At 35.3% G+C, this 23066-nt stretch overlaps 1 protein-coding gene across 6 annotated transcripts in view; it reads right to left on the bottom strand.

Moving 5' to 3' along the window:
- The window catches only part of MAP3K4 (mitogen-activated protein kinase kinase kinase 4), an 80169-nt gene that overhangs the window by 41788 nt on the left and 15315 nt on the right, over window positions 1-23066 (bottom strand). For all 6 annotated transcript variants that reach the window (XM_062572315.1, XM_062572313.1, XM_062572314.1 and 3 more), the window contains exons 2-4: window positions 20505-20695; window positions 7411-8792; window positions 2850-3092 (exon numbers count right to left, since the gene is read on the bottom strand). In XM_062572315.1, the coding sequence (XP_062428299.1) occupies window positions 2850-3092; window positions 7411-8792; window positions 20505-20695 (1816 nt within the window). The remainder of the gene's footprint in view (window positions 1-2849; window positions 3093-7410; window positions 8793-20504; window positions 20696-23066) is intronic.

Here is a 23066-nt window from a genome sequence, read left to right on the forward strand (position 1 = left end):
AATGCAAGGCATTTTAAGGGTCAACTTGGAACTGAAACTAACAATGCAATAGGCAGCCCCCAAAGATGGTCTACAATGAGCATCCTAAAGAACGTGCAGTTTGCTTAAGGTGAATTTATCACTATTATTGGTTTGTTTGATGGGGTTTTATTTATTTATTTATTAGCAGTTCTGTACAAGACTTTCTTTTCTGCAAACCAGGTGGTGCAGGTCACACAGCTTCCACTGTAATTTATAGTAAGCAAGTTTATTATAAGGATTTTCATTGTTTCAAATATTTATTTGACCTATAAATTAAGTATCTGTCACCTAACATGTAAATTTTCCTATTCTAGTAGTTTTCAAAATTTATACCACAGCCTACTATAAGTGACCTATAACTGAGACACAAAACCTTTCTAAACAGAATGCATTAACCAGTTAGTACTTTGTGGCAATTGTTCTAAGTTTTACCAGTCAGAAATCAGTCAGAAATCAGTTAGAAACCAAGTAAAGGTGACGTTTTAATCACTTTTCAACCAGGTCAGACTATATAGTACTAGTACAAGTCACATGACAATAATGCTCCTTAAGTAGTCTGCAAAAAACATTTATGATTGACATTAAGGACCGCTAACTCAAAAGTTTTAAATACCAACACATTCTGCTAAGACTACCTAGGCAAGAGTGTCTGTTGTCAGATACTGTTCTCTCCATCCAAATATATATCCTTTAACTGGTGGCTTCTTCAATCATTAAAACACATTAAAATATTGCTTGGCTAAAAAAATGTGTGGATAATAGAATTAGTAATTAAAAAGTCAGCACCAAGATCTATTTACCATATGCTACAGTACTTCTAGTTATAGATTTACTTGAGAAGTAAGAAATTACGTATTCATAAACTGCATTCTCTAATAGTGTCCTATAATCTGGAACTAAAAAGCTTTTAGTAGTATTGTCCACTGATTTCCTCACTGATTTTTTTTTTTTTTAAGGAGGAAGTAATAGTGCAACAGCACCACATACTGCCTCTTTGAGATGCAAACTGTTACGCAAGATCAAGAGAGATATCTGACAGCTATTCTGCAGAAGATAAGGCATGGCAAGACATTCCACACATCCAAGACAAAAAAAAATCATTTGTCAGTTTAAACAAACAAAGGAAGTGAGACTCTAGTCATCTCACAAAAAGGGATATAGATTTCAAAATCAAGTACACATGCACACAAAACCCTTCACTTCTCAGCAAGAAACGCAGAACTGGTAAGAACCACCTTGAACTGTTCTACTACTAGTGACTACACTGTCACCACACTATTAAAAGAGAACAGCTCACCAATACACAGAATGATCAGGATGACAGAAGGTGTGGCTATAAGTGAAATGTGCAGGACATATCTCTAAAAGGAGAAGTTTGTGAGAAAGGAGGGGAGAAAGAAATTACACTTCAGGAAGCACATAGTAAGTTCTGTATCTTTTTTTTTATTTATTTATTTTTATTTTTAAGAATCACCTTGGAGAACTTGATGATCAAGACTAGTATGCAAAATATATTCAAATATATTTCAAATGGTACCAGAAAGTAACAGACATTTAAGGACTCATGCCCCAAACCGATGGTACACTCAAACCATTACCATGGAAACAGAATTGGACTATACTATGTGAATACGAAGAAAGATTGAAGGGACTAGGTTCGTTCAAGGTAGAGAAGAAAAGGCTCAAGGGGGATCTAATCACAGTCTTTCAATATCTAAAAGGTGGTTATAGAGAAAATGGAGGTACTATCTTCAAGATGCACAGTGACAAGCACAAGTTGCTTCAGGGGATTCTTAGAAGAATCCTAAGAAAGAGAGGAGGTAGAACAAAGATAAGGACTGTCACAGAAACGGCTGTCAGAAACTTAAATTAGTTGATTAACATACTTACATACTTAGGACTATAAAGTAACTTAGCAATTGCTTTTGGAATGCTAGATAACAGAAATGTGAAATCATAAATCAGCCTGAGAGCATATTCAAATGTTGACCCTGAAGGACCACCTGATGAAGCCATGATTTGCTCATGTTTGTCAGGGGACTGAGAGATGACTTTAGATCATTACCTTTGTTCAAATTCGGGGAACCCTGAAAAGATTGTCTGAATAGTGCTCCTTATATTAAATAACATCAGAAAAGAAATCCCCATACAACAATCTCAGCTAGCGACAGGACTGGAAATCTTGGTTCACTATTTTCAGAAAGTATCAGACACTTTATATACAAAAATAATTTCAGGAAATATGATTAAGAGGGGGGCGGGGGGAAAAACCTGCTTACACTATGTGCCCTCTGAATTTTGGCAGAGGTCTTACATTCACACAGGAAAAAGAATCAGATCAAATTAAAACCAAATGCACAGACCCTTAAATCTGTCCCTTTAAAACTAGTCACTCTGCCTGCGGAACCCAAATAGAGAAAACATGTATGTTCAGACTGTTGAATGAGGCAACACAGAATAAAGGTTCAAATTTGTAGTAGACAAGGAAATCAACAGTTATATGTCCACTTAATGCCAACTATTTAAAGCATTTTGTGGACAAGCTTATATAGCTTATAATACATATGGAACACTACTTTCACTGGATGACAATTCTTTAATCATCAGTTTTGACTCCTGAAAGTCTAATTTGACCAGTACATATGACCAGTTGTTTAATCTGTTAAAAAAAAAAAAAAAGTCTCCATATGAAATACAAGACTCTATAATTTATTACAGAATTATGTACTGCTATTTCTTAAGCAAATCCTCTTTAAACAGACCACCTTACTACAAAAAAAAGACAAATTAATTTCAAATAATAAAAATAAAGAACAGTTGAGGCAAACCTGCTTAATACTCAAAAGAGATGGTTCCCCAGCAGGTCTTTGTTCCAACCTCAGCTTGAGGCATTCATGGATAACATTGAGCAGGACTCGGCAAAGGACCAAGAACGCAGGTTCGAAAGACGGTAAATCCATAGATTTCAGCTCTTCCCATGATACAGTGCTGCATTTTTTCTCACAGGAAGGTGAGGAATTTAATAACTGCACATAATCTGAACACAGCATGGGATCTGGAAATTCTGAAAACTGTAACAAGAAAAAGGTATCATGAGGAGGATCCTTAACTTTAAGATTTAGGGTTTGTTTTAAATAGCATGCACAAAAGATTATCTATAAAAGTTAAGTTTTTATTTCAGCTACCTTTTAATTAACTGACAAATCAGCCACAGCAGTTCTTTATTTTTTTAAGCTAATATTGTACATTTTTTAGAGGATCACCAGGCTGAGGAAAGCAATTATGGGTCCTTGAGAGAGAAAAAAAATCTCTTACTTTGTGTTTTCCTTAAGATGATTAAAGCATCCACTAAAGCAGAAGATCTTCGCTGTATAGGAAGAAACTGCTATTTGAGGTCATCATGAATATACAAGTTAAGCCTAATATATAGGAACATATATTCAGTTCTCTTTAAGATACAATACCTGAGAATTTCACAAAATGTATTTAAAAACAACTCTCCCCTACATACACACACAATCAATAGGCTTTACACCAATGACGATATCTGAAAAACACAAGTTTGCACTGGACTATGTCAGGTGAGTAAATTCTTTTTTTTTTTTTTTAAAAGTATCTACTGCATCAGCAATTTTTGTTTTCCAACTACTCTATTTAAAAATTCACATTGTAAAGTAATGCAATGTTCAAGAATCACTAGTTAAATTTACCAAAACTGGAAAAAATAGCTTACAAACTCTGGTAGATATTGAAACTGGAATTACAAAAAGAAAACAAAATAAAGAGAGATCTACTTGATATTTTTTCCAATAAAAATAAACTTATTTTTCATTTAAAGACACTTTCTAATTAGAGAAAGTAACTATATAGTTTAGATATCTAAAACATATATCATGTTACATTGTTCTAATCAAAGATGTACATACTTGCACTGTGGGTTTTAATTTAGATGTACTTTAACCTAAATTTTTTCAAAAATTTGAACTTTAATCTATGTGCAGTTTGCAATAAAGAAAATTACACACTGTACATCACCTAAGAAAAAGTGTATCTGTAAAGTTTGGGCTCTCACCCAGACTGAATTTGCTTTATTCCAATTCTTAATAACATCTGAATACCCTTCACTGACATATTAATAGACATAGTTAGCATTTGTTACCTTTTTCTTCATTGCCAAATCTAACTAGCATCACTTCAAAGGAAAGGAAAGGAAAAGAGATAAAAAGAAATTAGATCAAATGATAAAATGCTGCCTAGAAAGCTAAAAACTTCTACTCACACTGACCATGTTTAACCTCATTATCTAACAGAAAATAAAAGAAGAAATTATTCCTTTACACCTACATACACATTCTTGACATTTTGTGCCTACAGTATCGTGTAAGCTCTGCATTCTCGAAAGTGCCACACAAAATTACAGTTCCTGACAGAGTGAGTTTTCTAAGTATTTTTATTTTTTAATATTGTGGTGCTTGACTCTGTCATGGAGGATGGAATAGCATATTCATTATATCTAATGTTGGCACAAAATCTACTGTGAGCTGCAGATTCTTAAGTGGTTTATAAAACTACTAGCTCACAGAGATAGCAAATATGCACAAGTAGGGATTTCCACTATAGCTGGTATAGTTGAATTTTAATTGCTTGTTGATCTACAGTACAGGAACTTACGCTCTTAAAAGGTATACTGATAGGCCTTCTTTTTAATCTGACTCTTTGAAAAAAAAACAATAATATCAAAAACAAACCTACCACCCACATACCTACTTTCTGAAGAATAGCACTACTGCTAAAGGCTTTTAAATGAGATTTTTATTAGTAATAGTTCATGAAAATACTATGCTTACTACTATAGTACAACAGAATATTTGGAAAAAAAATCCTCGCTACAATGCAAATGCAGTTTTAGAAAATTTAGTTCTGATAAATACATTAAAGAATTGGCCCAGCAGCAAAAAAAACCCTACTAAATCGAACGCGTTATTTCATTTTCTAATATTAAGGAAAACAGCAAAAGACTTTGAAACATAAGGGCTTAGTTTTAATCCTTTGACCCTCTATTATTCAACTTGACTAAACTTAATTCTCTGCAGGCCCAATTTTAAATAGGTTAAGGGTCTACAAAACACCTCTATAAAAACCCAAGAAAACAAAACTCAAGCAATTCATTGAGATCCTACATAAAAATCTCTAGCCAGAAGCATAGCTAGTTAAATGAACTAAAAATAGGGTGCAAGTGCTTTCGATATTGTTCTACTAAATCAGCTACATATCTAACTTTTTAATTTAAAAGAAATATTAGCCATTTGCTTAAGACTCAAATCATAGAACTTCTAAGCAAAACACACTCTTGCTTGCATAAGCCATGTTAAAATATTAGAGCCTAATTATGACAAATGGCACTTGTATTTAAAAATTTTCTAAATTAAAAATGAAAGTGGCATGAATATAGATTTTTTTTTTTAATATAGTGGGAGGATTCAGGAGCATTTTCAATGAAAACTAACAGTTAAGTAATAAAAGTGAAAAATATGTTCACAGTTTTTAAAAAATATATGTACACACATAAGCACACTGTCAATATATAAAAATAAATTAACCAGAAGAAACAAAGATTAACTAAGTACTAGTAGCTCTGACTTAATACAAATAACAGCTTGGGAAAAAAAAAAAAAAAAGACATACATGCAAAGTACTGTCAGATGCAAATGCCAAGCAATTCAAAACTGTGTCTTCTCCTATTTTAGTTTGATGTCATCATCTGTTGCTACAGCAGGTATCACACTTATGACAAATAGTGTTTTCTGGTTTTGGCAGGATTCTTTTAATTTTAGGGCAAAGTACTTTACAACCCTTTTTCCATAACAATCATCTGTAGTCACAATACCATTTCTTAACAGAGAACAACAGTCCAAAGAAAACAGAATAATTCCTGAAAATGAACACTCTAAGAAGTCGCACAGGTAGAGAAGGAGGGAGAGATTATCATTATATCTCACACACATCATCCACTGCTCTATTACCAAAAGGTTTAGTTCTATGAATCTTCAGCAAAGTCTTTAGTTATTGGTGTTTCATCAACTAGTTTTAAGAATCCTTACTGACGTCCACATATGTAAGGTATTCAGCAATTTCAAAAATGTACAGAAAGTTATTTTCAATCACCTCAAATTATATTTTATTTCCTTTTATTTTAAAGGTATTTCTACCTATGTATTGAGCTAAACTTTTAACTCAAATATACAATTTTTCTTTTCTTTTTTTTTTTTTTTTTTTTTTGGTTACTGTAAGAGATACCTGCAAGTTTTGCCTATGTACATGGCTATCTAGAAATAAACTTTTTTTTTTTTTTAATGTAAAACTTCCTAGAACAAGTTGAAACCAACTGGAGAATAAATGAAAATTCAACTATCAGCTTTTTTTAATTAATAATCTCTAAAATCCTTTTAAAAAAAATTCAAATGATTTCATACATATGAATTTATTCATCTTAACTCCAAAGGAGGTAAATTTTCTCTCTCCTTTTGCAAATAAGAAGCTGACATAGAGATCATCAACGTGTCAAAGATCACAAAGAGCATTTGTATAAGAGCCCTTTATAATATCGTAAGAAATCTCTTTATCTAGAATCTATGGTTAAGCCTCACACAATGTCATTTTATCAAGGAAGGCAAGTCATCTTGATTACTAGTTCTTCCTAAAATGGCCTAATGGTTTATGTTCAGAAAAAATATTCAGTTTCGAAAGCGTTAATGACCACAGATTACTACATGAAACTTCAGCTACTGTCCTTGAAAATTCATAACTGAAAAAAAATTATAATTTTTAACTCAGTTATTCTTAATTTAGCATATAACATCACCTATAGAAGAATAAGAAATAAACAAATAAGAATATTTTCTTCAGCTATCTCTTATTGTGCCACCACAGTATTTCACTTATTTAGCCCATGAAAAAGATGAATAATGTTTTGTCAAAGGCTATCTTCTAGAGAGCTAGCCAGTCCTGAAGACAAGAAAAGGAAAATGTACCATTTCCATAGCTAATCTGTTCTTTTGCGCCTGATTTTCTTTTCCAATTTGTCTGACTTACAGCTTTAGCTGTTAAAAGATTTAATGAGCAAAGATGTTATCATAAAAATGTCATTTAAATTACAGACACGAGCAGAGAGCTAACTTGTGCTTCATGCCAATTCTAGTTCAGGTCAAACAACAGATTTATTTCAGTAGTAGTAGGATAGAACTCTTAATCATAACATACATTCTTTCTTTCAAAACCCAACAAAGCAACCAATATTTTCACAAGATCCCAATTCCTTTAGTTTAAGTTAGAAACAATACTGCAGGTGGAAGTACTCCTGCTACCCCCTTTACTCTAGCAATTACCTACCTCCAGCTGGTGATCACTCCTTACCAACGCCATACGGGCCCTTTGCAATGAACCATGCATTAGCTTGTGTAGTCTTAAAATTAGCTTCCTCAACCCCATTTGCTTCAGTGCTTTATCTACAAATGGCCTGTAAATAGAGGTCAAACAGTGTTTGCTGCAGCCTGCCTCAGCACTGCATTCTGGAATAACCCAAGAGGCAGAGTCATCCTCAGATTCAAGCCTATCAAACTTCCTTGAAAAATGGTCCTGAAAGTCAAAATTTGGCTTATTAGTAAAATTGTTCTTGATGGCTTGTCTAAGTTCCTCAACATTTTCCTCGGAGATTTGTTCTTCACCCTCACTCTCGTCTGTGCATGTTCCTGAGGATTCCTTTACTTCTGTTTCCCTATCAACTTCCTTATCCTCTGGATCATTGTCCTTAGGTGGTCCAGGAGAAGGAATTTCAAACACTGGCCAGCCAATGTCAGAAAGATTTTTGATGCCCAAAACAGTTCCCATAATCCTTAGTTTTTGATTTAAGTCTTTTGTAATGTTTAACCATAGACAGAGTGCCTGCACTCTGTCTTGGAAGTCCTTTGCAGCATACTTTTCATAGTCCTTTTGAAGAGCCTGCAAAGATGGATAAAGTGCTTCTATATACTCTAGCAGCTCCATTATTCGCTTTACTTGCTCAAATGAGACCCGCTGGCGATGGAGGTGTTCATGGTAATTTGAGTAACCCAAAGCACTAGTTCCATGTGTTGTTTTGCAAACTCCTTCTCCTGCAGTACCATTGAGACTGGCTCCATTTTTTACACAGGAGAAGCTTCCATAGTTCACTTTGAAGGTAAGGATTTCATTGATAATATCAGGGATATCTTGACGGGCTGCATAAAGATAGAGGTCTTGGTCATTAATGCTCCGGCCAGCATGCCAAGCTTGCAGCTCCAGCCAGATCAGTTCGTTGGATCGGTTCAGCCAGACAGAAGAGGTGTTTTCCTGTCCTCTTTGCTCCCTGTCCTTTTTCTTTGAGACTGAGGTAAGTTTTAACAAAAGCCGCAGGGTTTCAAAGAATTTTAAGCGGTCTGCCGGGCAATCAGTCCTAGAAGTCTGGCGTGCAGTTCTGGCTATTGGCATGGGCACAGAGACTGGAAGCTTAGCATTGCTACAGCCAAGGCTGAGGTAAGGCTTATTGAGATCAACATCTGGAATTGTTTTTTTTGGCAAAGACCCACCAACTGAGTCTAACATAAATGAGCACTGCACATTTTTCTTGTGATCTCGTTCTGTTGTCCTTAAGGTGGCTCGGTTCTTTTTCCCTTGCTTATAGCTGTGCTCTTCCACATTCTCAATGGTTTTCCCATTGTCTTTATGTGCAGACTGAGCTGGTAAACCCATTTTTTCTGTAAGAGGAAAAAAAAATGACCTTAGCAACAAGAAGAAACAACAACAAACCACTGATTCAATCAGTTCTAGATCACATTTCTTAGGGTGTGGATATAGTATTTTTTCATGTCAGTAACACAAAATTTGCAAGTGTAAAACCTAGTCTCAGAAATTACCATGAGTCTTGCTGAATCAATATAGCAAAGGATAGTTTTCTCTCCTCTTGCTTTACTTCTTAGGCAGAAGTGACCTCAGAGAACTTTCATTATTTTAAGTATGTCATCTACCTAGAATTCTAGATGATCAAAAGGCAAAGAATGGTTTCCAAGGTCATTTCCTATATGCTTGTCACACAACCTCCCAAATAAAAACTCAAAATACAGAACATTATAAAGGTATTAAAGAAATTCCATGCTTAAAGTGCACATGTAATTTCATAAAAACTGCAGCATGTAAGAGTTCTGAAACTATTTAGTTTGGAAGATCCAACTTTGGCACTGGTGGGGGCTTGATCTTAGGTCTGAGAAACATCCCGTTATCCATCAAAGACACGACCTGAACACCAGCAGCCTACTTCCCCGTTCTCCTCACAAGCAGCCATTGTCTTCTCCCTAACCACATAATAGCAGCCTTTTTCTGCCTAACAGCGCAAGCAACCTCGTCTCCTCTTCCTTTACTTTCTTTAGAAGCAGCAGATATTCATCAGATCACTCTTCTGCAGCACTAGCAAAACCACTTCAACCTAGACTTTGCGTATCAGGTCAGGAGGTAATGGTTGGTGTTCAGACAATGGTTCCCATTCTCTTACGGAAGTGGCGACAGGCTGGAGAGAAGCATCTGTAGACTAGCTGCAGTCAAGCGGTCACCAACTGGAACACAACAAGGTCCATGGTCACATTCCCCTCCCCATGCCAAGGGCCCCTGCTTAATGTAAGAACAGAATAAATAACTTACAGAACGATTGCTGAATACTTTGTCTTCTTTCCACTGTTCACAGTACAATCCTAAGCATTATTTGCTGCACATAGCTCACTTCCCACTCTTTTATAGGAAGAGGTAATAACTTCCATAGGGTCTTTGCTACTGTGTTCCTGACTATAATATCATTAATACTAGAAATATTGATAAGCTTATTTCCAAAGTAAGCCTGTTCAGTGAAAGACTACTGCCATTCTACTAATGGAAAATTATGATAGAGAAAGATGAGTCAAGCCACCGCACTCACAGGTGCCAAAATGGTAAGAACTATTGCTTGACATTTCAGAATATTTAGCACTGTGTTCAAAGCTCCTTCACTTCAAATATACCTTGGATCCACAACACTTCTGCAAACCAAATCCTAGAATCTCTAGCTTGCCTCTGGAAGAACATGAAATACTGCAAATTATTAATGACAACACATGAAGAGTTTCACCTGTGTTACTTGCCTAGCATCATGCAAATACTGGTGACAGAATCCTGTTAACAGATGATGCATTTCACTATCTTATTAACTATCAAATCATCCTTTATTCTTGTTTCATTCACTACATATCTTCCAACACCTGCAGTATCTTGCAACTCATATAGAAATCAGTTTCCTGTGTTACAAAATTCCATTCAGTCTCTGATCAGAAAAGACAGCAGTTCTCTGGAAAAGAATTGATGCAATAATGTATTTCAAAGACCATCTAAATGTATGCACGCAAAGAAGTTGTATTAAGGTTGCAAAGTGGAGAGGTACATGGATACAGCACTTTCCTCCCAACTCTGGAACGTTCCTCTGAAATGTGCTCTATGTGATTTGCATGAAGAGTTAACAGAAAAAAGAAGGAAAAAAAAAAAGAGTGCTTTAAAAGTATATGTACCATGAATAATTTCTAAACTGTTAAAGAAGTCTTCAAGTATTGTACCAGTTCAGGAAATGTTATGAGTGAACAGTATAGTCATATTTATGGGCACACTGAAGAATGCAGAGGAAGAAATATCCAGCCCCCTTAAAGGGAACTGAAAAAAAGAAAATGCCTCAAGAATTGTATGTCAGACCTTAGCACCTCTTGACAATAGAAGTGCGAGATGTGAATCACTTAAGCCACATCTGGACTCAATCAGAAAGATTTTTTTTTTTTTAAGAGCAAATGTGTTAAGTAATCTAAGTCAGTACTGCTTCATTAGTCCTAGGAAAGAAGAACATCATTTTAGTATAAGACAGTGAAAATACAGGTCCAGATCATCAGTTCTCTAAACTTATTTTACTGAAAGAAAAGCACCCCACACAGCTGATAACTAATAGCATAGGTCTCCAGCTTTTGCAGCTGGGCTATAGGAAAGGAACAACAGGTGGGAAAACAACAAACAAGGCCTCCAGCCATGTGCAATTTAGAATTCTATTCCAGGTTTTGTTTAATATCTCTAATCTTGTTTTTAGTCTTGAGTTTAGACATCAGAAAGCAAGTCCTGCTGAAATAAAGCTTTCAGTTTTACCTCGGCTAGCATTAGAGGCTAGGCCAGTTAAGGCAAGCACTCCCACAAAACTTGCATTCTCTCCCTCTTTCTCCAAAGCCTGTTGGGAACCTCAGGACAACATCCCCTCCCAGCTTCCAAGCAAGGCCTGCCTGGCGCTTCTGCTTGAATCCCAGTCTCTGGCAGCACAAGCTCTCGCCAGGGTGCACACAACAATCCTCCAACTAAGAGCAGCAAGGCTGTGACCTCTGGCACTTTCTAACATCTCTAGAGGTTTATATAGATCTGCCAATAATTCCATGTTTAAGCACAGCCCCTCATGTTACAGAAAAAAAAATGGGGGCAGTGGAAAAATCAGATCATATCAAGACAAGGTCTGCCAGTAAAGGCACTACCTTTTATTAGACCAAGAAGTATAACTGGGAAATCCAGACAAGCTTTGGGGCATAGTAATCCTCCATTGAGGTTGGAAATAAAAGTAGGAGATTTCAAAGCTAAATAAATGTTGAAAACGATGAGATCACTAGAATCTTTTTTCAATATATCAAGTAGATATATTTCAGCTTCCTTAAGCTATTACAGCTATAGTAACCTCATCATTATGGCATCATACTGACAAAACACAAGCATTCCCAACAATTTCAGAACTTTAAAAACACACTATATCACTCCTAATCTGATCTGCTTCTCTTAGCTTCCCCTCTAGCTTCTATTCTCCACCCAACTTCCCAATCCCCACCAACTCCCACTCTGTTTACCTACCTCCTTCTGCCACACCTCACTCCATATAAATTCTTCCCACTTGCCATTAACAGCATTCAATCCTGATCTCCAGGTTCCTCATTTCAATATACTCTCATTCTTTACAGTTCTAGCTCTCAATCCCTCTGCAAGTTATTCTGATAGTTTTTTTTTTTTTGTTTGTTTGTTTGTTTGTTTTTTTTTCCAAATTACATACTCCCAACAGTTCTAAGAGCACTAAAACATTTATCAGCTTTTCAGTTCAGGGCCTGAAGAACAAAGCCCAGAATGTCACAGAGAATACAAGAATATCTAGAAAGCTTTTGCTCAGAAACTGAAGTTTGTTCAAGTCTGGTAAACTCATGGGGTAAATGTGTGATTTCTTTTTTTTTTTTAGCATCACAAATCTGTATGAATTGGTACATACTACAACTATCCTATTGCTTAGAAAAAGCATTTCAGTAGACTTTTAGAAAGACTAGTTCATTAAAATAATTGTGTAAGCAACACTAACAAACATTAATCTTACAGTCTTAAAAATTTAAGATTAAAATCTTAATATTAATTACAAACCCTCTTTTCAACTGCTAATAAGCAATAAGCAACTCAAGAGTGTGACCTCACACACTGCCTCTTTCTACTTCCCACATCCAAAAAATATACATAATTCAATTCATTCCATAGTTGTATAGGACTGGGGTAGGCTATGATGTATAGATTAGCGCTGAAAAAGAGGAAAATATTCTCAGAAGAATATATAGAAGAAAGAAGAATCACCAAGTCATAGGAGAAGGAAGAAGAAAGATCCTGGTTCTCACTGAAAGTCTAAAGAAAGAAAATAACTAATGAAGGCTGCATGGTGAACAGGGCTGATGCTTATACTTTAAAGCACTGCACATTGCCATATAAAGTTTGGTACAGAAAAAGCAAGGATTTGTAGAAGAGGAAAACAATCTCATGGTTAAGATAAATGACTGCCATTTGAGAAAAACAGTTCCATTCCTGATTCTGGTCGAGTACATAAACTGTGTCAAGTATGCAACTTAAACCACACTTTTCAAAAAAGTACCCACTAAAAGACAGCTGCTCAGCTTCGGATCTGACTTGTGAAAACACTGAGTACTTGCAGCTGTAGTAATTCAGAAATGTATTCCTACATAGAAGTTTCTATTAACTTACCAAATAGGCTGGGGGAAAAAAGAAAAAGAGTCTCTGTCTCAGATCTGCCACCCAAAAGCAGTAGCAAACTTACTGCAAAGATGATTCACTTCTACATGTAAAAGATTCACAAGCAGCACAACAAGTTACCAGTATTTCATCAGGATACGACTCACATCATTTGATTCGTTTTTTAGACTTGGGATTTGCAAATCTATAATAAGTCTACAAAGGCAACTAATGAAGATGTGACCTGTAAGTCAGTACTTAAGCATTCTGCTTATTTTACACACGTGTCTTGTCTTGTCTTTTAAATCAAACTTTTACATTTAAAAAATAGTTAAAGTTCTCCATTTGTCTTATAAAACAGGTAACACTGAGAAACATTAAGATATCAGGTATGTAGGTCACTAACCAGAATCAAAGTATAACTTAACAATTTTAACATAGTAACTGCTTTTTGCAAATACAAAGTTAATTAATATCTCTTCATTTTTCAGGAACTCTTAAATCTTTCTCCGAAAAGCTACCACATATAACAGCAGACAACATACAAAAATCTGTCTCAAACACAGTTTTGCTCCTGGGTATGGAGACCTACCAGTAATTCTATGAAGTCTGCTAGAGAATTCACTATCATCATTAATTTTATACTAATCTGCTCAAACATAAAGTGTGTCAGATAGTAGAATCTAACCCTCTCTGGTTACTAACTAGTGAGAGCTAACTGGCATTATGGAGGCAGAACACAAGCTTAAATTTACTATTGAGCATGTAAGTTTGAATTTTGTGCCAGATAGCATTGCTATGAGAAGGCAACAGCACAGTCCAAGAGGCTAAGAGAGACAAGCAGCAAGAATATAAGCTTTGCAGGAAAGAAGGAAAACAAAGGTTGGCAGACATGAAACATGTAAAACAAAACAGAGCAAAAACAAACAAAACCACATCTGAGGTAGATTAGAAACACATTGCCTTTCAACAGCATTTTGATGCTAAAGATGTTGATAACCCTGTAAAATAAATAATGAGAACCCCATGCAAATTCAAAGATCATTTTCTGAACTTCATTTACTGAGTTGTAATTTCCAGGAGGTCCCTTAAACCACTTTAAACATTTATATTTTTAGCATGGTATTCTCTTTCAATATTTGTCTTCAGATCCTCCCCACCAAAAGACTAAAAGGTAAGTTTAAAACATTATGGTTCATTATTAGACATCCAAAATGCCCTGATGTTGTCTTTCTATTCTTGGATATTCATCATTTAACAAAACCCAGGCAAAATAACATACAAATTGTTTCAAAATCCTCACGTCATCAATTGTCAGTAATTCAAACACACCCTGATAGTTCTAGAATGACTGTTGAAGCTATAAGTTGTGAGTAAAGTTATAAATGTATGAATCCCTACTAGTAATTTTACTGCAGTTTTGTAATGTAGACTTAAATCAACTAGTAAAGAAAGTTAAGCAGTACTAACAGATTTATAGTTACAATTACCTCTAGTGCTGCATGAGACAGGTAGGTTTAATAACTAACTATCAATTGGTGAGAAGAGGCTCTCTGCGGAGGGCTGGGGTCTTAAAAAGCTCATTAAAAAATGAGCAAATGATCAAAAGATGAAAATAGAGATCCCCCTCCACTTTTTTTTTTTTTTTTAAGTCAGTCAGAAATGCAATGAAGTAGAAAGTAAATTCAATAAGCATAGTACATTGATGCACATACTCATCTCTCATTAGCACCTTACATGGAATGTTATTTAAAATACAGTACTAATTTTTATGCCACATTATTAAGAGACACAACCTAAATTGCATGCACAACAATACAGTAATACGTAAGAAGCTGCTATTTGTTCTTAAATGAAAAACAGTACAAAAAACTAAAAATCTTCTTAGGGCACTGAGTATGCTCCCATTTCATTGATCATAGTTCTGACAGAAATCATGTAGGTGCCCACAATCAGTCTTTCCCTTTACTCACAGTCGCACCGGCTTCACAGGTAGTTAGACGATACTGCTTTAAAGTCCCACTAGTGGGCTTAGCTTACTCAGTCACTCTGTACAGCACAGCCAGGGTGCAGAGGGTTCAGCATGCCTCTTACTAGCCATAACTGCTGCTTCTTTAAAGAAAATACTGGACTTATGTTTCCTACACAATCTTCCTTTTCTGCTTCCTCTTTTTCATCACACATGCATGTGCAAAGACATGTACAGAAACAAGAGTAAACAGCTTAGTGTTTGGAAGGGTCATGATAAGCAGGGAAGGGAAAGTAAAGAAGGCAATGGCAGGAGTAGGTGACAACCCACGGAGTGTGTACGGAACAAAGGAGGACAGGAACAAACAACTTGTCTACAAGGGAAACTCACTGGTTCAGCTGAATGAATGCAAACCAAGATGTAGCTGTAAATAAAAAGCAGGACAAACTGTGTTTAGAACCAGACCAGCTGATTACTAGTAGATACTGATAGTAGCATATAGCTGATTACTAGCAGATACTGTGTTAGTTGTGCATACAGATATGATCTGAGTCAGAAGCAAACAGCACCCAAATGCAATTACTGCCAATTCAAAGGGACAGATCCTCTTTCTTCTATTTAACTTCTGACTACAACATCCACTTCATGGTCTACTACAGTTCTAGTGTTTCATGCACTACAAAACACAAAACTGCCACCCAAAGATGTATAACTGTATCACTCCCTCAAATTGTTAATCATATAATTAATATCAATTTAAACTACTCTCTTTGCTCATAAGTTTCACAACCTCCTTTTATAATTCTTGTTTTGTCACCAGCCTTTTCTCTGTAGTTCCACACCACCATGGTTTTCAGACCATTCCCTACTGCACTTTGCACCCTTGGTATGGCCTTCTTGCATATCTCAATTTCATGAATTGTCTCATTAATTTCAAAGTTGAATGTGAACATTTTTCCCATTCAGTTGGAATCAAAGATGGGGAATTTCTGTGACTGATATTTAATAGGTAATTTGCTTTCTTATGCTCTGAGGATAGTGGTTTAGGTCAGATGGTTTAAAACTAAAGAAACTACATTTCCCTCCCTGAAGAACACTGTTATTTCATTTCCTGATAAAATATCTGGTAACTGAAGCAACTCTTCTTATTTAATCAACATCTTTTGCTTTATTTTCCTGGAAAATTTTGACTTCTCTGGAATGAATGTCACTACTGATGAAAAAAATTCCCCCATTCAATTTCATGTCTACACTCCCCTCTTTCCTATTCACAACCTCTTTTACATGAGCAGGAAGGAGGTAGGCTAAGTTCTGTTAAAAACAGAAAAAGAATAGTTTGTATTCAAACTAGCCTATTCTTTGGAAATAGTAGGAAGATGCAGTATGTTCTATTCATTTTTAATACCAGCATTCATCAAATAATCTGATGCTAACTGTGCTGACTGTAATCACTTCTTTCCTTGTACGAGTGCCTACAATTCTGAAATGGACAAAAGAAAGATGTTCTTGGGCTTCTTTCTCATTAAGAACTCTTTTTTTAATTTTAGAATTTATAAATATTGGTGTTTCATAAAACATACACCTAACGAGTTTTACTGTTTCTATTGTACAGTAGGTCAGTATCATTTTTTCCCAAGTGTCTAACTGGAGGAAAGAAAAGCATTTAAGAAATATAAACACAGATACAAAGTCGCAAAAGGACAGAGTAACCCATGCTTATGATTAACCATACTTAGAGTAGGAATACTTTCTTGATCACTTCCTGTAAAGACCCTCAAAATAACAGTTAAATAAATATGTATTTTAGGTGTGAGCTCATTTATACGAAATAATTGTATTTTATTCAATCTTGTATTATTCTATGACATCTGACCACTAAATTAAACAATGAGATTTTGTGAAAAACTTGAGATCCAGGAATCATTATGTACCAAACAAGATAACAGGAACATTTTTTAGAACTGGCCATGATCCTACAAGCAATGTAAGTACACTGCACTTTTAGGGACGCATAAGCTGCTCAGTAAAAGTACTAAGAATTACTGATGCAGACTGAAAGATCATCTACGAGTATTTTTCAAGAATTTTCATTGAGTACTCTTAGGTATTTTGCCAGAGATGCTACTTTTCTCTATACTCTGAGGAACATGTAGAAAATGATCATAGGCAGCGACAACAAGGAATTTTAAGGTGTCTGAACGGTGATTTCTACATTTGTTAGGCAGTTCTGAATGGCTTTTTCAGGACAGTACTAAAGACCTCCAACAAAAGATATTTACACATGGTAGGATCTGAGTGGGGTTTACCACTTTCCTTTGTGTGAGTTCAGATAAGCCTGTTCAAATCCCCTGCTTCTGTATGATTTCAGCTACCATGATTCAAAGCTTGTAATTCTCATTTAAGGATAAGAAAGAGGGAAAAGAGAAGCATTACATCTCATAGGAACGGACAGAGGTGTGAAACATGATCTTAGCTTTATGTCAGCTTATGAGGGTAGTTCCAAAAGGCAAGTATCTTTCACTTGATATGCCATTCCAAGTTGCAGCTCTCAGGGATTTAATGAGCCAGAGTTCCCTAGATTCAACATTCATACGAAAAATCAGGTCCTCTAATACAGAGGAGAATCCTAAAGATCAAATTACTTGGCAAGGAATCCAGAAATCAACCAAAAAGCTTACAGAGATTCCCATCCATGCTGATCCAAAAGCACTAAATTAGATGATGATGATAAAAGATCTAAGCCTCTTGTTTTTACTGAGTAAGGTCTCACAGCTTGGGATCAACTATGAGAAAAACCTTTCCTTTGTAGCTTATATTGATGGAGCTGGAGACTAGAGAAATAATGTTGTTTAACTTGCTAGGAAAGGAGAAAATAAGTGGAAAGGAGGAACTTGATGGACATAAGAAAGTGGAGGAGAAAGGATGCTCTTCAATTATGAAGTTCCAAAATTTTCATAAATTTATCCAAAAAAGTGATTCCCCTGGGTCTTGGACTACAGGAGAAAATTCAGAAACTAGTTTCAGACTGCATTGTGCTAGTTTGTTTTTTTGATCGTTAATGTCAATTATAAGAAACTTAATCTGACAGAAATTTAAAAAAAAGAAATTGAAGATATAAGCAAGCAAGTCTGATGACCAAAATTCTCTCAGTTGTCTAAATAAAGTGAAAATACTAAGTTAAGTTTGTGTTATATGTAAGTATTCAAAAAGTCAGTTCAAATTTAATTTTAAAACAGATTAGTTAAATCATATTAACCCCTGGACTGATTCTCTTATTGAAGTAAAACCAGTTCAATATGAACATCTGAATACACATATAAGGTCAATTGACAAGTCCATTAAAAAAATTTTTTTTTTTTTGGTTAATATAGATTTAAGAAAAAGTTAAACAAAATGAATTATGCTCTTTCTGGAAAAGATATTTAACACTATACAACACTAGCCAGACTGTAGAATATCATGTTTTTCCCCCAAGAAATAAGGTAATTAGACTGATAAGAGACAGTCATTTCTGTCGCAGAATCTAATCTATACAGTTAAACAACCAAAAATAAAAATACATTCATACATTTAAGATACACTCACAACAACAACAAAAAAGGGAGATCTTTTATTGTTCCAGAAGCATTAATCACTTCCCTCATAAGTAGAAAGATCTTGCTCCAAACTTAAAATCTAAATAGTGTAAAAGACAGTTTCTTCTGTCTCATAAAGGTATCATTCCTTAACATATGCTCAGCACCAGAGACCAAAGAAATGCTGTGAATTATAGCTCTTTTTAATATCACTCTATTTTCTCAATTTAGAAACTTTTTTCCAATTACAGAGTTAAAAAGAAAAATCACAGAAAGCAAGAAAAGTTATTTAACAACTACCATATATAGAATTAAACAAGGCTAACAGTCCATTGAAGAGCTTAACCTTGCCAAAAGGCACAATTAAAAGCCAGTAAAACGGATCTTAATTATTCTAATGACTACATAGCTAACTGGCAAGTATAATGACATTTATTTTCAATTTAGTCTAAGGAAAAGGTATTTTGGGGAACGCTGTTGAAACAGTAACTTTATTCAGAAATTGCCTGAAATGGAAGGGAAGCAAGAGCTTTGGAAGATGTTTGTATGAGCCTTTCATTTATTATGAGCATGCAATAGACAACTACATTCACTGAAGAACAGACTGTACTCCTTTATTTATGCTAAACTATTTACTAGCTTCTCTTCTACGCTCTATCTTGAAAAAGTATTCCTTTAAATTAAATACACTCTGTGATAGCATTTCATATATTATATGAAGAAATTATAAAAATTGCTTCCAAAACATCAAATAGTAACAGACAGGCTGCTGTAACAATTTTTGCAAACAATTTTATCTGATACAATTTTTAATGAAATGTATTTCGTATGAATATTTCGTATGAATATTTCGTATGAATATTTTTTGAATGAAAACTGAACAAAGTTGGTTAAAAAAAATGACTTTTGCAAATTTTGCACCCATCATAAACTCAGTAAAAAAGTGAAACTGCAAGTTTTTGTAGGAGGGCTGCTTTAAAACAAAATACAGATACCACCAGTGTTTTTTTAATTATTCTGTCAACAAGCAATTAACGTATTCTGCATCTCAGCAAAGTTAAAGTGCTTAAAAATCGTACTTCGATCTGAAAATGTATAATATTAAAGTATCATTACCTAGTAACATTAGGAAACAATATATATAAAGTATCATTTTTTTTAGGTTATGGCTTTTTTAAATTAAATTACATGCAGAATATTTTTTACTGGTAATAGTAAACATCTATTTTCAACTGTTTCACTAGAAGTAATGTAGTGGTAACTATAATGTAACCGCTTTGACCCTGCTTGAGCAGGCGGTTTGGACCAGATGATCTCCAGAAGTCCCTCTCAACCTCAACAATTCTTTGCTTCTGTGACACTGGGGGGGGGGGGGGAGGGACGACAAAAAAACACACACACTCACACAAAACTGAATTTTTCAATAAAATAGATTGTGAAATGCTTCAGAAAATAATACTGGAGCACAGAAGGAATGGGAGCACTACTAGAGACCACAGAACCACAGAAACATTTGACTGGAAGGTCATGTAATCGAAAACTGCTCAAAGCAGAGCTTAGTTCAAAGCTAGTTTAGCCTGGTCATGGCCCTATCCAGTTGTGTTTTGGAAATTTCCAAGGATGCAGTCTCAATAACCGCCCTGGCAACCTGTCACTGTTTTATCACTCTCACATACCCAGTTGGAATTTCCCGTGTTGCACCCTGTGACCATTGTCTCCTGTCCTTTCACTGTGCACAACAGAGTCTGGCCCCATCTTCCATGCATCTCCTTCTGACAAGGCAGAACTACTACTACGATGTTATGGTCTTATAAGTCACAGAAAAGCACATCTACCTTTCAAAGTGGAACGGCTAGCAGGTCTCCCAACATTATTTTTCTGATGCTTTGTCGACATACGTTTCATCTGTCGGGGTGTACTCGGAGGAGAAGTTCCATAGAAAGTGTCAGCACTTGCTTCATCGGATAATTCCTCTGGTTCAGATTCAGAGACCTTGCAAGTAGCATCTTCTGATTTGCACTCTGTCCTGAAGAGAATAAAATTAAATCAAGATGTTAAAAATTCAGATTTTTTACTTGCAGTAGCTGTTTAAAAAGCTAATCAATATGCTCCAATCACAGTAAGTTCTCTGTATTTTCCTGCCACACCCACATAAATTATCCCAAGCTTTTAATCACACACATCCAGGCAATCTTCCAACAAAGTGCACACACTCTACAACAAAGAGGATGTATAGCCAGAGTGTCATTAGAAAAGCAGCATAAAAAACAGCTTACATTTAGCGTATTTGTTTGTAAAAAGACTTGTGAAAAATCTAAAACAAGAGATATATGAAACAAAACAAGGCTCAAAAATACAAATATAATGCAAGAAAGTCAATTTAATCAGTGGCAGAGACAACAGTAGAAGTCTTTCTTCCAATCCTCTACTCCCTAACTTGTACTGCTATGCAGGCAACTTCTCACTTCACTGGAAAGGCACTCCACCCTTTCCAAAATTTATAACAAGCACAGTACAGCTGAATGTATCTTTCCACTGATTTTAATACTAAGTTTAGTCTCAGAACTTTTTTCTTGGAGCAAGAAAATAACAGGGTCTCATAGCACCTTTCTAATTAGCCCCAGCTACTTTGGCCTTTGGGGAAAATGCAGACCAATACTTAAAAAGAATTTAGGGGTTACACATACACAACACTAAAGATGATGCAAATATATGCTCTTCAAAACAGAAGCTGTCCTTTTAATAGCACTGATCTTGCAAAAAATTAATACAGGTGGTTGGTTTAACCACTGGGAGCTATATGATTGATTTCAGCAGATGATATATCTTTTTGCAGAATAAATGCCCGTGTCTGTACAAAGTCCAGAACAAGGGCTTTCCAATCCCCATTGAGACCTTTCTTTGCTATTACACCTACTACTATTGGCAGAGACTGTAGAGTAGTATTATATGTAGTATTAAAGGACATACTCTATTATTTTTAGATGTTGTCTTATCTTTGTACTCTTCCAAAATTCTAAATTATTATGATTCAAATTGTTCAAAGATAAAACAATAAAGTAACATTCCCCTTCCCCTTTTTTTTTTCTTCAGTGAGAAACAGGCCTGGAGGGAAAAAGAACTGCACATTATCACACAGTTAAAGCTAGCAATGGTACAATTCCATGCCAGAACAAGACAATCTAAATCCTGACTTGCTGTGACTTTGAGCTCCCCTTCATTTCAGCTACAAGTTCCTAGCCTTTCTTTGAGTCAGTTCTGGCACTTCTACAATTGCCAAAGTCCATGCCAGGAGCTGATCCATCTATAAACTAACACAGCAAAAAAATGCCATCAAGTTTTAATATGGAAACTGAGCAAGCTCAAAGCACATCTTCCAGCACTAGCTCCAGGGAATGGACAAGGCAGAGGAAGAGGGCCTTAAGTTTGGATCAGTTCACATTGCTGAAGAACTAATATCCCCTGGAAAACAAAACAAAACTTTTTCCTGGTTTATATCATTTTTGTTGTATATCTACTATCATTCTGTATCATTGCCTGGCTGTTTTGCCAATTTTTTTCTCGGAACCATGAAAGTAGCAATATTTTCTACTGCTGAAGTGGTAACTACAAAGGATTCTGTATTACAGTTAGCACTGCGTTACAGTGCTGCCATTGCCATTAAGAGTTCATGTGCACATTCTGTATAAACAAAACTAGAGGGATTTATTGCAGCATCATGGAAAATACTGCTGAAGTAAAACAATGTTAACTTCTAAATTTAACACTAGTTGTACAGCTAGAAAACAGAAAATTAGATATTTTCACATAATAAGCAATTGCAATATTAGCTTCAACACAAAGCAAAATAAAGACAAAGATGACGGAGCTATTTGTGTAAAAAATAAGGTAGTGATTTCACAGCACTATTCAAACAATTTAAAATAATTTTAACTGAACTTCAATTCTGACCTATGGTCATATCTAATTTCCTTAACTTAGTTTTTTTAATGTAGGTATGATAAACACACAAATACACACCCGTTCTATACTTCTGTGGCAAGGAAAGTAAAAAATGTATATACAAAATTTACCTAGAGTTATGATAAAAAGACCCTTTGTCTTAACTCTTAGAGTACTTGGTATAATCCACCAAGTACTGTATTTATTTCTGCTTTTCATACGAGCTTCCAATCAGGTATAGTGGAAATACATAAGAGTACGCTTTAAAGAATACTTTTACATGTGTAAGTAGGGACCAAAAAAAAAAACACTTAGTTTTATTACTCCTTCCCTGGCCAACGAGGAAAGATGAAATCTTCCTCTCACAAGAGAGGTCACATGTAAAGCATCTACAACTGGGGATACGTGCAGCCTCATATTAGGAGCTGCTTTAAAAATAAAACATGACAAATACA

The sequence above is a fragment of the Rhea pennata genome, chromosome 3 (assembly GCF_028389875.1).
Source record: "Rhea pennata isolate bPtePen1 chromosome 3, bPtePen1.pri, whole genome shotgun sequence".
In the NCBI taxonomy this organism is placed as follows: domain Eukaryota; kingdom Metazoa; phylum Chordata; class Aves; order Rheiformes; family Rheidae; genus Rhea; species Rhea pennata.